The sequence below is a fragment of the Acomys russatus genome, chromosome 24 (assembly GCF_903995435.1).
Source record: "Acomys russatus chromosome 24, mAcoRus1.1, whole genome shotgun sequence".
In the NCBI taxonomy this organism is placed as follows: Eukaryota; Metazoa; Chordata; class Mammalia; order Rodentia; family Muridae; genus Acomys; species Acomys russatus.
Window position 1 is genome coordinate 8,708,801 of NC_067160.1, and position 15,711 is coordinate 8,724,511.

At 43.1% G+C, this 15,711-nt stretch overlaps 1 protein-coding gene across 1 annotated transcript in view; it reads left to right on the forward strand.

The window, feature by feature from the left end:
- The first annotated feature begins 11,080 nt into the window (after positions 1-11,080).
- The window catches only part of Cwc22 (CWC22 spliceosome associated protein homolog), a 40,328-nt gene continuing 35,697 nt past the window's right edge, over positions 11,081-15,711 (forward strand). The window contains exons 1-3 of the mRNA XM_051166195.1: positions 11,081-11,209; positions 14,150-14,217; positions 15,355-15,486. Coding sequence (XP_051022152.1) covers positions 11,183-11,209; positions 14,150-14,217; positions 15,355-15,486 — 227 coding nt within the window. The 5' untranslated portion in view covers positions 11,081-11,182. The remainder of the gene's footprint in view (positions 11,210-14,149; positions 14,218-15,354; positions 15,487-15,711) is intronic.

A 15,711-nucleotide genomic window follows, 5' to 3' on the forward strand; every position in this document is an offset into this window, starting at 1 on the left:
AGCAAGGTATTATAACAAGACTCTGTGGTCGAGTACTTGCCTAGTATGTATCTGAGCGTTAAGCTTCAACACTAACAAAACAAAAAACAAAAACCGGAAAGGTGACTACTAAGAGCTACTTTTTATGGTAATAGATGAGAAGTGTTAGAATAAAAACCATGCCTGGAAATTTAGCTCAAGTTTCGCTGTTGTGAATGCCTACCGGCTTGAACTACATTTCCCATCATACACCGCGGTTCTCTTTGGCAAACTATTACCTTTCATTTCCGTCCGCGCTTCCCGAGGTCGCTGGATCTTGTAGTTCACGAAGACTTCTATATTCTCGCGTTCTTCGTAAGGAGGTACAGTGTGGCTTGCTGAGTTGCTTTGACTCTGGTGTTACTAGACGGCATTATCATTAATAGTATGACGTAACATAGTCCATTCACTATCAGGTTTTCAGGAATTTCACACCCTACTTTCACCCGGGAAGTAGAAGTGACGCACTTCCGGTGTGATGGCGGCGCGGTGAAGCATTAGGTAATTACGGAACTCTGGAGACTTGGGATAGACAAGGAGCCAGAGTTGGGGCGGCGGGTTGCTAGGTAGCGTGGAGAGGGCAGGGGCATGCGAGTGGGCGCTGGCCGGGTGCGCCTTGCTTTTTGCGCGGGGCTGCGCGGCTCCACCGGCGGCCCGCGAGGTGCGGCGTTCGCGGGCTGGGCCTGGCGCCGGTGGCGGGGCGTGCGCGACTGGGCCTTGCTCTGGGTTCTGGCTCCCTGCACCGCGTCCCCGCAGTCCTTGTTGCTGAAGTGCCCCGCTCCTCCTGGTGCGGTGCCTGCCACATGTCTAGCGGCTTTCGAATGGCGGGCCTTTCTCAGTCAGCTTCCCAGCACCTAGTGCTGGCATTAATAAACTGTCGTAACACTTTTGCTTCATTTCCAGCACAATATCCCAGTAGCTAAGTCTAATCCATCTTCATTTATGAGGCTTTTTTTCCCCTACTGATTTGACTGAACCTTTGTCTGTTTAGCCCTCGTGCTCCATGTATTTACGTCTCATTGTTAATCCTAACTCTAAATGCCTCTACTATTCGTAACTCTCAAACATAGGTCTGCGGTCCCCACAGTACACGTTTGCAAACAGTAATGTAGCAGCTGGTTTCTCCTGCTTTCACTGCAAGACTATACTTTATAGTCACTAACGTTTCTTTGAGGTAAACGGAGAATGATTTGGGGCAGAGGCATTGAGTTGCTTAAAGGACGATAAGTCGCAGGAGAGGTGGCCCAACGGTTAAGAGCACTTCCTGCTCTTGCAAAGGACCTGGGTTCGTAACCAAGCACTCACATAGTTTGTAGTCTCATTTCCCGGGGATCTGATAGTCTCTTGCAACAGCCATTTGAGTTTTGCACATGTGTACACGAAAGACATCCATACATGTAAAAGTGAGCTACATTTTCTGTTGATTATACACTGTATTTAGACTGCTTTTTGTTTTGTTTTTCCAGAGTTTCTGTGTGTAGTCCTGGCTGTCTTAGAACTCGCTCTGTAGAGCAGACTGGCCTTAAAGTCATCCATCTGCCTGCCTCTGCCTCCAAAGTGCTGGAATTAAGTGTGTGCCACCACTGCCCAGCTTAGACGGCTTTTGTTTTTTTGTTTTGTTTTGTTTTTCACGACAGTTTCTCTGTGTAGCCTTGGCTGTCCTGGAACTCTCTCTCTCTGTGTAGACCAGGCTGGGATTAAAGGCGTGCACCACAGCGCTTGGCTCTTGAAAGCATTTAAAAAAAAAAAAAAAGTTAGCACATAGGCAAGGGAGTGGATTCAAACAAGCCTCTGTCTTTTGTACTGTGTTAGTAAATTCTGGTGAACAGAAACCAAAAAAGAAAGTATGAAGCTTCCATTTTTTTTTTTAAAGAAGATCGGCAATTAGAGAATTAATTACCTAATAGGAGAGACCCAGAATTAACTGGTGTTTAATATGTTTTTGAGCCTAACTCAGTAGTGGCTTAAGGAAGACAAAGTTCAGTGCTTCTCCTTTGGAAGCTTCTCCCATGAGTGCTCTGAGTCAGCTTATGACGGTAGCTTCCTTCTAGAGCAGAGCTGTGCTGGGCACTGATGCCGGGGGTCTAGAGGCTGTGTGGTAAATGTCTCTATGGCAAGATTTCCTTAGTCAGAGTATGCTCAGAAAGATTATTTCAACCCATTCTGGGCAAGTTAGCAGACATGATTAGCTAAGCTGAGGACCAGATTTGACCTGGGGCTTGGGGAAGGACACAGAGTCACATATACGAAGATACGGTGAAGGCCCATGCTACAGTCCTGTATTGGGGTTCAGTTTCCTCTTGGAATCCCTGAAAGAGCACAGCATCTAATCGTGCTGCCTTGATGCAGATGATGACAGCTTGGTGGCTCCAAGGAGAAGGGGTAGAGGAGTGTTCTTTATATGTCCTCAGAATAACTTGAGTCCTTTGTGATCTAAGATAATCAAAAAGCTACTCACTTTAGACCTTAATTTTAGAATTGGAGGCTGTTAAGTTTGTGGTCCTGTCCAAGTATGAATATTCAGTGACTGAGAATTTCAAAGATCTGCTGGATCCATAAAAAGCCTTTCGTGATTTAGCTTCATAGTCTCTTATGGTCCTTGTCATTTCTGTTCATTTTCTATATGCCCTCCTTCACATGAGTGACTTGAAGTCAGCAGTTTTGTTTGCTCGTTTTGAATGTCTCCGGCTGTGCACCTGCGGTCCCTCTTCAGACCTTTTCCTCTTTCTGTATGGGTATATTTCCTGTTTGTCCTTCAGGACTCAGCCTCAGTACCTCTTGCTTTTTTGTACACCCCAGACTTTCTCTTTTACAGCAATTGTGTCATGTCATAGCTACAACATTTAGACATTTCTTAAGGATAAAAAATTCACTTTTTGATGTCTGTGTGTTGTGTAATGTAAGTATTACCTCCCTATCCACTGCCACTGTTTTTACCAGAAAGACTGTAATGCTATAGCTTCATCATTTTGGGGTCCTGTATTCTTGTATATTTTTTCAGTTGTAGTCTCAAAGAGACGCTTCTGAACAAACACAAGCTTGAACAAATGCAGAACACAATTGGTACATGATTAGAAGCACTCAGGTGTCCTACTGAAAGGCATGCATTATGTGAGGATGGTGATGTCCTCTTTACAGTTAAGGTTTTCTTTGGACTTTGTTACCATGGAAATCGGTAGAGACCCAAGTTTAATCAGTACATCAAGAGAAACTGTAACGACACCCTTTGCTCAATGAATGAGATGCCAGGGTACTGAATAAAATTAAGTCCCATTCCTAGGCACTTAAGCTGTGAGCCAAGGATATATGGGAAAGTAAGGCTTAGGAGGATGAATCTAAGTTCTACAAGATTCAGGGGATGGTAGCAAGGAGGATGCCCCCTCAGTCTCTGTTCTGTTCAGAAGCAGAAAGACTGCTACTGAGAAAGTATCTTCTGTTTAAAAAAAAAAAAATTGTAAAGTGATACATTGTTGAAACAGACAAAGGTTTCTGTTTTAAAAACGTTTAAGGACTTTGGGAAGTATGGGCTAATCCTGAGCATCTCCTAATGGAATGCGCTTACTTTCAAAGCCCGACTTCCCCACGGAGCAGCTTTATAGATAGTTAATAGGATCCTGTTGCCCTCCGTGAGTGGACTGCCAAGTTTAGTATGCATAGGGAGCTTATGCTTCAGAAATCTTACAGCCAGGGCTAAAAGACTGAGAAAACTTGTCAACTCCAGTATGCCTTTGAAGTGCTACTGCCGTGGTCTCATTAGGAATCTTCCCTAAATGGAAACCTCCACCAGTGAGTGGGGGAAACAGCAGGTTTGTTTCTTCTCCTAAGAGAGTGAGTAAGATCAGGACTTGATGACTGACTGGTAGAGAAGAAGAAATGAATTGCCACTTGGGAATACTTACAGGAGACGAGCTAGAGGAAAAGCTGGCTTGAGATGGAGAGACGGGAGCACGCTGCAGTTCGCAGTGCCTTCTTTTGCAGGGCCATGGCGACCCACCTACACGTTTCTTCTCAATGACTGGAGCGCCATAGAGGAACTTGGTCTAGATTGAAGTGTCAGCGGACACTGTAGGGGTGGAGGTGCTCTTCAGAGAGAACAAAGGTGAAAGGTCAAGGATAGTGATTTGTTCTTGTAACATGTGTCAGATGATTTCAGTGTTAAGACTATAATAATGAACAAAACAATGAATCCATGAACAAAAGTTAGAGTATAACTTAGAGGCAGTTGTTGTAGTTACAGTATAAATGAGAGTCAGAGTAGGAGGCAGAGGAGAAGCTGAAGGGAGGTGTGTAAGCTGAGGACTGACATCTTGGAAGGAAGGGGGATGGCTCAGTAGGACCAGATATGTAGCAGTGTCTGCTCAAAGTAGGGAGTTCTTGCTGGATTTTGCAACAGGCCATTTTATAACCCTGATCAATGCTGAGAAGATAGGCATGGAAAGCCAAGTATAGCGAGGAAGGGGCATTTAGTGGTGTTAAGAATAAGGGACACTGCCAGGTGTGGTGGCGCACGCCTTTAATCCCAGTGCTTGGGAGGCAGAGGCAGGCGGATCACTGTGAGTTCAAGGCCAGCCCGGTCTACAAAGCAAATCAATGCTACACAGGGAAACCCTGTCTCGGGGGGGGGGGGGGGGGGGCAACAACAACAAACAAAAGAATAAGGGACATCAAGTTTAGCTCTGACAAAATCATCTCAGCTGTGTAGGGAGAGCGAGACTAGGACTAGAGGACGTAAGTCTCAGAATTTGTTTTTAAATGCACCTGTAAATAAGTTCAACATGTAGAGTTTTCTTTGTTCTCCAAAACCGAAAATGGAAACCGGTTCTGTTAATCTAGAGATGGATAGTTTGTATTTTGAAACAAAAATGGTCAGATTCTAGTTTTTATAGATAATAACAGGACGTTCCCGAGAATCCCATTGTACTGCCTTCCATTTTGACATTTAGAACCAACTTAAGATTGCTCTTAAATTTTGAGTATTATTTAATATCAAGATAATATGTCTTGGTAAAAAGGAACACACTGAGAGATCTTATAGAACATGAAAATTCTTACAGAGTGAATTGATTGTATCATTTACTCCCTAACTTCTTTCCTTACTTAAATGTGGAGTACTTCATGATACAGGAAATGACAGCACATAATACTTCGTCCTAGTTGATAATGTAGAATGCTCATTAAAATTATTTTTAGGTTTTTTTCTAATATCGGCATATTACCGTCTGTCATAGGCTGTCGGAATTTTAAATTGAAGCTCCTTTTTGCACATAGACTCAGAGACCAGATGACTGATCAAATGTTTGTTACTGTCTCTAAGAAACAGGCAGCATCTCGAACTATCTTCACAGCATCCCTCTTGGGTGGGACCTGGGGATGGAATCAAATGTGGACACAGAGCAGCTGATTCATTAGAGGCTTGGAAGCAAGCATAGAGGGCCTGCATGTCTTTATTACAGATGCTTGCAGCAGATCTGTTTTGACATTTGTGATTTTTCATATTTTAGGAATGAAATAGAGTCCATGGGATATTTATTAAGCATTTTCCTTTTGGGGTCCAGGTCAACATTTTCTAATCAAACACATTAATCTTTTAAGAAGCACAGTGACTCAAGATGGTGCGTGCTAGGTTTTGGTGTTAAATGATTTGCTACATAAATAACAAAATTCTTTGTGTTTTCAGAGCTTGAGATTAAAAATTACACAGAAAGCGTTGCCAGCATGTCCCTGGGGACTCCTGCACAAGGCACCATAGTATGTTATGACCTCTAAAATTGTGGTCAGTCATGAAGTCATTTCAATTCACTTCCTTTTTGAAATGTCAAGGGATAAATCTTTATCTTGTAGGTGTGTGTGCCTGTGTGTGTGTGTGTGTGTGTGTAATTGTGGCTGGTCTTCCTCTCATTTTCTACTTGGAAAGGAACAGTACTTTGCCGAGGATACCATTGTACTGCTTTCCATCTTGACACTTAGAACCAACTTATTGCTCTTAAATTTTGAATATTATTTAATATTACCATTTCCCCATCAGGAAACCTGGATTTTTTTTCATTCATTTGTTCGTTTGTTCCTTTGCTTGTTTGTATTTGTTTGTTTTTTGTTTATTTCTCATTAATTAACTTATTCATTTTACATCCTGTCTTAGCTCCCTCTTTCCTTTCCTCTTAGTCCCACCCTTACACCTTCCTCCCCCATTCCCCCCCTTCTTATACCTTCCTCCCCCATTCCCCCCTTCTTATACTTTCCTCCCCCATTTCCCCCACTTACACTTTCCTCCCCCATTCCCCCCTTCTTACACCTTCCTTCCCCATTCCCCCACTTACACCTTCCTCCCCCATTCCCCCCTACTTACACCTTCCTCCCCCATTCCCCCCTTCTTACACCTTCCTCCCCTATTCTCCCCACTTACACCTTCCTCCCCTATTCTCCCCACTTACACCTTCCTCCCCATTCCCCCACTTACACCTTCCTCCCCCATTCCCCCCTACTTACACCACGTCCTCCCCCATCCCCCCTCTTACACCTTCCCTCCCTATTCTCCCCACTTACACCTCCTCCCCCATTCCCCCCGCTTACACCTTCCTCCCCCATTCCCCCCCCCCTACTACTTACACATTCCTTAATCTACCCCCATTTTCCCCCCTCCTACACCTTCCTCCTCCCATTCCGCCCTCCTACACCTTCCTCCCCCATTCCCCCCTCCCTTCTCGTTCCCTTTCACCACCAACCCATCCCAACACATGAAGTTGCATCAGGACTAAGCGCATCCTTTTTCACTGAGGCCAGACAAGACAGCACAGCAAGGGGAAAGGAGCCAAGAGTGCCCCACATCAATTGTTAGGAGACCTGCATAAGCTGCCTGTCAGCTACTTAATGTGTAGGGAACCCAGGTCCAGCCCGTGCATGCTTTTGGTTGGTTGGTTGGTCTCTGAGCCGCCTTGGGGCTAGGTTAGGTTAATATTGTTTGTTATTACCACTTCCCCATCAGGTTACCTGGATTTTTTAAAAAGCACTGTTAGAATATTTAAAGTTTTCCAAGCCTGCTGTTAGTCTGTAGAATGCAGAAGCACAATTGTGTCACATATTTCAGTGAATCTTCTAACATGGGTTGAACACTCCTAAGTCATGGCGCTGTAAGTGTTGAGCTAAGAAGACAGTGCAGTGCAGCCATCAGAGTTTCCTCATGTTCCGAGGCTTGGTGTAATAGACAGGTAAGTAATTTCACAGGTTCTGCTTCACAGTTTGAAGTATGTTTTACAAATATTTGCTTTCTGGATCTTCCTGGAACAGGAAAGTCACCATCGGCATAAAGTCCTGTTCCTAGGAGTGCTGTATCTTCTGCTGTTAAATACCCTCTTTACTCAGAGAAGCAGGTGTGCGTTTGCTGAGTTGCTTACTTATGACAAGGCGAGGGATGTAATAATTCATCACTAAGTCCACATAGGAGAGCAGCGAGAGCTTTAAACTCTATATGAACTGCTCTCATTGCGGGAATTTCCAGTTAGTCTAAGTTTAAAATTTCCACATGTTGAGCTCTCAGGACCTTCCTTCAGGCGTGTTCTCTGTACATTTGGACAGTGATAGGAGGTTGTGTGCTTTTCTTTACTGCAGTAGCCGCCTGCAGTGTTAGCAGCTTTGCTCTTTATGTTTTGAGACATGAAAATATAAAAGACAGTATGTGAGTGACTGAAATAATTTGCTCAGGTATGTAGAAAGGTACAAACAAAAAGAATAACACTAGTAATATGAATAAATTAATTTAAAAAATAAAAAAGAATAACATTAATCAGAAAGAAAGCTCATTAAAATTAAATAAAGCATTTTAAAGGAAAATATATAGAACATTGCTTTTAGTATGCATAGGTGGGGAAGAAAGCAAAGTTTAAGAAGTCAATAGAGGGGCTGGAGAGGTGGCTCAGAAGTTAAGATCACTGGCTGCTCGTCTAGAGGTCCTTAGTTCAATTCCCAGCAACCATATGGTGGCTCACAACCATCTATAATGTGATCTGATGTCCTCCTCTGATGTGCAAGTGTACATGTAGGGAGAGCAGTGTATACATAATAAATAAATAAATCTTTAAAGAAAAAAGTCAATAGAATCACAGAACAGAGTGCTAGCTCTGGCACAGTGGAGGCAAGAGCTTCACTTATACGCCATGTCTGCACAGTATATTCCAGGTATGCTGGTTAATTAGGATTCCCTTATTGGTGTTCACAAAGAAGTATTGATAGCGTAGTCTTTTATTCTGGTATTTTAAGGAAGTAGACCAGTTTTGGGATAAGAACATTTTCTACATTTTCTATTTTATAATTTGACAATGTGACATCAGTACTAACGCTGTCATTTTCATTGAGGTGCACTCTTAGATGATCTGAGCATCAGGTAAATCTAGCTTTAAATTTTAGGTATGCTTTTTACTAACTATAACGATTTATTTTTCAACACTGTAGTGTAACTTAGTTCTGTTAAACTAAATTTTAAAAAATCATCACATTTTTGCCATCCCTCTTGGTTGCCCACCAGAATAAGCTAAGACCATGTTGCTAAAGACACCACATACCTTGATTTGCAACATACAGAGAAAGCTAGTTGAATGTGAGCTGAAAACTTCCTCCCTGCTGACTAGCTTTCAGAGGGGTGGAACATGCACAGGTTGCTGAGGGAGGAAAGGTAGCAAGTACTCAGCTGTGAACCTCACAAACTTCAGTACCAGCCTGCCAGGCAGCATATGGACACTTGTGTAATAGTGACACTACTGCTGTGGGTGTAACCAGCACTCGGATTGTTTTGAGGTCCACTCCACAGGCGAAGACTCATACATGAACATGTAAACCCAGTCAGCTACTTGGCTGGAGAAATCATAGGCCTTAGTGGGAACTTACTGTTAGTTAAAATGGAAGTGTCCGACAGCCTTCCGTGTTTATTCCCATAGACAAACTCTAATGTCGTAGTTAGGGTTGCTATTGCTGTGATGAAACACCATGACCAAAGGCAACTTAGCAAGGCGTTTACTTAGCTTACATATCCATTGAGGTGAAGTCAAGGCAGGAGCTCAAACAGGGCAGGAACTGGAAACAGGAGCTGATGCAGAGGCCCTGGAAGAGGGCTGCTTGCAAGCTTGCCTCTCATGGCTTGCTCAGCCTGCTTTCTTATAGAACCAAGGACCACCAGCCCAGGGATGGCAGTATCCGCAATGGGCTGGGTCCTCCCCTGTCAATCTCTAATTAAGAAAATGCCCTGCAACTGTACAGACTTGCTATGTCAGCCCTGGCTCTGAGTAATGCCATGGAGACTTCTTATAATAGCTGTTGGCCTTAGCTTGCTGTTGTCCCCAACGAGTTCCTATAGCCTGTGTCTAGTCTAGTGCTCGCCACCTGCTTCTTTACCTTCTTCATTTTCATACATCTGACTTCCTCCTCACCTTGTAGGTGAATTCTTGCCTCTTTCTTTCCTAGAGTCTCTGTCCCTCTGCAAGGCCTACCTACTCTCTTCTGCCTTAGCTAGTGGACGTTCAGCTCTCTATTCACCCCGTCAGAAAATGATGGAAAACATTGTTTAACGAAGATTGAGACAGGTGATGCTTAACAATACCAAAGTCTGGTCTGTGCTCAGCTCTGCTGCTACAGAAATCAGCACTTCACACGGTGCACAAAAACATCACTCCCATAGTGCCATGGATACTTGCCTACAGTCTGATCCTTTGGGGCCATTTTCTCAACTGAGGTTCCTTCCTCTCAGATGGCACTAGCTTGTGTGAAGTTGACATGAAAACTAGCCAGGACACCTACTCTTGGTTTTAATGGGAAAAGACAGTACAGTGAATAGGAGGCAAAAGCAGAGCCTCATGGCTTCTAAAATAAGTGCTGAAAATAAGTGGTTTTTGAGTGCTGAGCCCTAAATAAAGCATTTATGCCATCCCATCTAAGACTCTGGGGCACTGAGAAAGAGGAGGCAGAAAGAACAGAAGCGCTAGGAGATAGGCCAAAGGACTGTGAACTGCCATCTCTGCTGTGACTCAGCGCAGGCAAGGTTTCCACTTGTATTCAGTTATTTTAATACCACAGTTCTTTGCTTCCTGCATTTATAATTCTTTCATTTTTCCTATATTTCATTTTACCTTTTTGATTTCATTCTACCATAATAAACTATGTAATTATGATGAAAATTTTGATTGGCAGTCTATATGGATATAAGTACCAATTCTGCCCTTCATAGAAATTACTAAAATATATTCAGCAGAAGGATATTAGACATATTACTGGCTGGAGAGAAGCTCAGTTAGCAAAGCCTTGCAAGCTGGCCGGGGCAGCTCCTGCTTGTAATCCCAGCACAGAGGAGGCAGGTACAGGCAGATCTCTGGGATTCACAGGCAAACCCCAGGCGGTGAGAGATCCTGTATTAAACGAAAAATGGACAATGCCTGAGGAAAGACACCTAAGGCTGTCTTGTGGTCTCCAGACACATGTAAACACATGCACATATGCATACAGAAGACATTTAGTGTATATTTAGGTTTATTCAACCAAATATTTCACCTTTAAATGTGCATATATATCTGAAGCCTTATGCCTTTAGTAAAGCAGGTTAAGAAATATCTCAGTTTACCAAGTTATATTTCCATGTGGAGTATGTTTCCAATGATTGATTCTGCACAAACATTGGCTCTTTCATTTATAGCATTGATGTGTAAACATTGGGTATTGTTTCCTTGGTCTGTTTATTGTTCTGCATAAAATATATTTGATTTAAGCGTAAGTTCCCCTTCTGAAGCGTTTCAGTCATAGTGTTATAAGAGCTCTGCTTTTAAATTAACTTTGGTCCTGTCAGAATAAGCCTTCTATTGGCTCTCTTGATTTTGTACTCTTTACTAATACATGTTAGAGATATGCATCCTTTTGTGCAACTATTTAAAATTTTAATTTTAAAAATTCAATTACTATATCTACTCTTACTAATTAAGATAAATGAAGTGATTGGGAGCCTGCTATGTGGAAAACACATGCCATTATTGTACATACTGTTCATCATTGTTAACAAGCTTGTGTTACTGTTTTTTAGGTGATGTGTGGAGAAAGAAAAAGGAAAGTGTCAAGGAATTCAGACCATTGAGTACTTGTTACTTGAATGAACTTGTGGAGTCTGGTTTATTGCATCAGTTGACACGAGAAAATGAAAAGTAGTATGGCACACATGAAAGTAAGTGTTTGAAACTTAAGCTAGAAATGTAAGCTGGTAGTCAGCTAATGCTTGTCCTTTAGACAAAGCTGCTTTTATAGAATTAAAACATTAGAATCAGACAGTACACGGTGTCATGCGTACTCTGACACCACAACTCTCCACCCTACCTCCCGCCTCCAGGTGTGTATGTACACGCACGCGTGTGCCTCTGTGTGCGCATGCTCCGAGAGATTGAACCTAAGACCTTGGTAGGCAAGTTAGTGTGTGAATGGTGTCTCACTTAGGGTTTCTATTATTTAAGCAACTTGGGGAGGAAAGGTTTTATTCAGTTTACGTATTCACACAACTGTTCATCATCATAAGAAGTCAGGACAGGAACTCAAACAAGGGCAGGAACCTGTAGGCAGAAGCTGCCTTGCTCCCCTGGCTTGTCCAGCCTGCTTTCTTATAGGACACAGGACCACCAGCCCAGGGATGGCTCTACCGCATGGGCTGAGCCCTCCTTCATCATCACTAATTAAGAAAATGCCTTATAGCCTGATCTTATCATAGAGGCATGATTCAGTTGAAGTTCCCTCCTTTCATATAATTCTAGTTTGTATGTCAAGTTGACACACTAGCTGCACAATGTATGGATACATATGTACATAACACATGTATAGACATGTAATTACGTACATGAGATTCCACATGAATCATTTGAATGTGTACAAGTGAAGAAAGAAATAACAACAGTGTTAGCAGTGATAACATCATTCTCACAGTGCGTGCTTTCCGGGATGATGTGCAGGGCAGGTAGCTCCCTCCTTCAGTCAGTGTAGATTCTTTGATGTCCAGTTAGTTCATGTGTGAAAGTGGGCTTTTATGTTGTACTTTAGACATTGTTTATTCAGCAAATGAAGAGTGAGTTATAAATTGCAGTGGCTCCTCTAAGTATTTTTAATAAGGTAGTGAACAAAATGATTCATCACTGTGTCACTTTCTGGTGTGAGGAAGCCGAAAGTCAGTCAGAAACTTGATAGTGAAGAGGCCATGTGATGTGTCAGACCGGTACCTCTAAGACTTGCGCTGTGGAGCAGGGAGCAGGGGAGCCTAGGGCATCGATGTGGGCAGCTCTTGGTTAGGTGAGCGTGGGCTCTACTGTGAAGGGAGGTAGTCAGTCATGTGAGGAGAGACTTCTTAGAAGCAGGAGAGCTAATTGTGTAGATATCTAGAGGGAAGAATGTGCCAGAAAGGAGGAACAGGAAGTACATAGCTTGTTCTAGTGTGACTGCAACAAATGGTGAGGAGAGACTTGTAGAATGTGAGGTCAGAGCAGTAACAAGGAAGAGTAAGCCTATGGGCTTTCAGAAGTCTGCCTGTGAGGGGTGTCGGAAAGTCGGCAGTGTTTACTGGGCCCTGCTGTTAGTAAGAGGGAGGATGTATTTTTATTTAATTACAAGTATGTGCACATATCCCTTCCACTACTCCCCTAGCTCTGTACCCCTAAACGTCTTCAAAGAGAAAAGTAGACTGAACTCCATGGCTGGACATAGTATGTGCTTGTCAAAGCTGCTTCTGTCATCGTTTCCATCCTCCAGGGTGTGAGAGCCTCTGGGCTTGTGCTCAAGGGACAGTCAGCCTCTTTTCACCTGATTCCGTTGGCAGGGGCTCACTAGTCCTGTCTTTGTTGATCTGAGTTCTGCTCTTTTGGGTTTGTGTTCATTAGTCTGCGTTTATCGAGGCTCAGTAGGTAGTTGACAGAATGTCAGAGCCGGCATCAGCAGGAGAAAGGACGCTTGTGAGGACTGTCTGTGAGCCTGATGCAAGCACTCGGCTGTAGCCTGATACCTTTACAGGGAGAGGATTGCGCAGCCTTCTCAGGGTCTTCCTGCTGTCTCTTTAGTGGTCCCTCTCGTGGCCGTTAGGGGTCTTCTGTGGCACTGCACTAGGCGAGACGTAGATGGTGATAGCCAGCATGTCCTTCAGGCTCAGTAGCAGTTGTATTCGGTCTGCTCCCATCTCATTTGAATTAGCCATTAGCAATTCACTAGTGTGTCAGGAGCCATGTTCTCCATCCTCCTTGAAGATGTCTCTGGACCTACTAGAGATGCTCACTGGATTTGGGCCCTTGCTCCACCCACCTCCCTATTCTGCTTTCTTAGGTCATTACACTGAATGACTGAGCAGTCTCACATGATTTTGTTTTGCTAACAAATTAGAGGAGTTTTTTTTTTTTTTTTTTAAGTAATTTTGACTATTACTTCCTTAACTGTTGCATTGATTTAATCTAAACTATGACAAGGGAAATGTATATTCTTAATATTTGGATTATCCCTACGACTGTTTTTTTAATTCACTGACCTCTGTCACCATCCAAACTGCATGCAAATCATCATTCCAAGCTGTGGGCCACAGTGACTGTCCCCACCGAGGCTCTCAGGGTAATGTCGCTGTGGTGTGCCAGTCGTTTGTTGCTTGGTCGTATTTACATAATCCTTCTGATTCACGACTTCTTCACAACAGCTGTTGCGGAGATGTGTTAAAAATCATTAGCACAGAATTGACTCTGTCTTCCTAATGTAGTCAAAATAATTAACTCACTTGGAAAAGAAAATGTGGATAGGATAATGAATTGTTATCCTCCTCTATGTCAACCTCTTTTTTTCATACATGGTCTAATATGTTCGTCTCATGATTAAAAAATGTTCTGAAGGCTAACAAGCCTGGCAGCCTGGGATCAATCCCTGGAATTCATGAAAGGAGAGATTAGGTTCCCAATTTGTCTTTTGACCTCCAATGTGGTGTGCTGTGGAGCATGCGTGCTCACACTCCCACAGACACAGTAATAGTTAAGTGAAATAAAAATTGGAAGTAATTTTTAAAGTACTAATTTGCTGAGATAGATATCACTGTGTACATATTTTTAACATAACCAATCTTGAAACATTTCTTCTTCCTTCATTTTCTCTTTGGAAGCACTCCTCTGGTCACGACAGAAGGGAGGGCCACAACTCTCAGCACCGGAGCACCTCCCCAGAAGACAGGTAACTGCACTGTGTGCCCAGGGTGAACTTCATGTTCAGCAAATAGTTTACTTCTCTTTATTCTTTTGTTTGTTTGTTTCTTTGTGGGATTTTTGTTTTTTGCTTTTTGAAGACAGGGTTTCTCTGTGTAGCCCTGTCTGTCCTGGAACTCACTCTGTAGACCAGGCTTGCCTCCTGCTCAGAGATATGCCTGTCCCTGCTCCTGAGTGCTGGGATGAAAGGCCTGTGCCGCCAGCACCTGGCTTCTTTGAGTCTTAATTTTAGGATGGATGTTGCAGTGCTGGTTTTGCTGTTATGGCTTGTTTATACAATCACACCGCTTTTTATAGTTAACTTTTTATTTGCATTATAGCATAATTTTATTAAAATAGCATTCTAGAAATAGTACCAGTAATGTGAATCCTGCATTCTTATTAGCACTGCAGCTGTGCCACTACGTGAGGGTCATTAAAATAATTTACAAAGGAGACATACCTTACGCCTGTGCACTTTGCTCCTACTGCAGTCAGCTAAATAGCTCGCAGGAGCTTTGCTCTAGGACTGGTTTGTGGCCATTTAACTACCCTCACCAGTCACCTACTCTCTGTCAGCCCCAGACATACCAAAGTGTAAAGTAATCGTAGATATGTAGATGAAGCACAAATTGTGCCACCATATAGGTTATTCCTCTAACTTCTCTTAATCTTTTATTGAGTTTAACAGTCAAACAACAGATGAGAGGACTCTGTCCTTGTTTGTCTACGTAATGTTCCCAGTACTGCAGTGTCCAGATTAACAGCTATGATTATAATGTTTGGACTAGAGTTAAATAGAATAAACAGTGATTGATGCTGGTCTCATTATTAGTATAGCTACAAGCAAGTATTTGTAAAAATAGCCTCTTTCTGCCCATTAGGTATAATTTCCAGGTTTATTCCTTCACCAAGGGCACATGAATGAGGATTAGTAAATCTGGTTGATTTGGGGAGTTGTTTTGCTGTGCCCATGCTGGAAGCTTATAATTCAGACAGTGGGTATGTAACAGGGCAATGCGCCATTAGTGAAAACAGTTGGTTAAGTTGTTGTACATCACTGATACCTGATTTCTAAGTGTAACAGTTGTTTTCAACGTATAACTTGGCTTCTCTTCCATGTTAGATATGCAGAACAAGAGCGCTCCCCCCGAGACAGAGAGCGCTCCCCCCGAGACAGAGACTACCCTGATTACAACCGCTCAGACTATGAGCGCTCTAGAAGAGGGCACTCCCACGATGACAGCGGGGAGTCACGGTGAGTGTTGGATCGCAGCTGCAGGAAAGGAGTGTTTCTTTACGTGGTACATGTTTTGCTTTGTTTCGGAGACTGGGTCTCACATATCCTGGGCTGATCTTGAGCTGAGATTCTGATCCTCCGACATCTACCTTCTCAGCTCTGGGATTGCAGCATGCACGGTCATGCTCAGTGTGCATGGTGCTGGGGATCCAAGCTCATCCCCAGCCCAATTGCTTTGTCTTT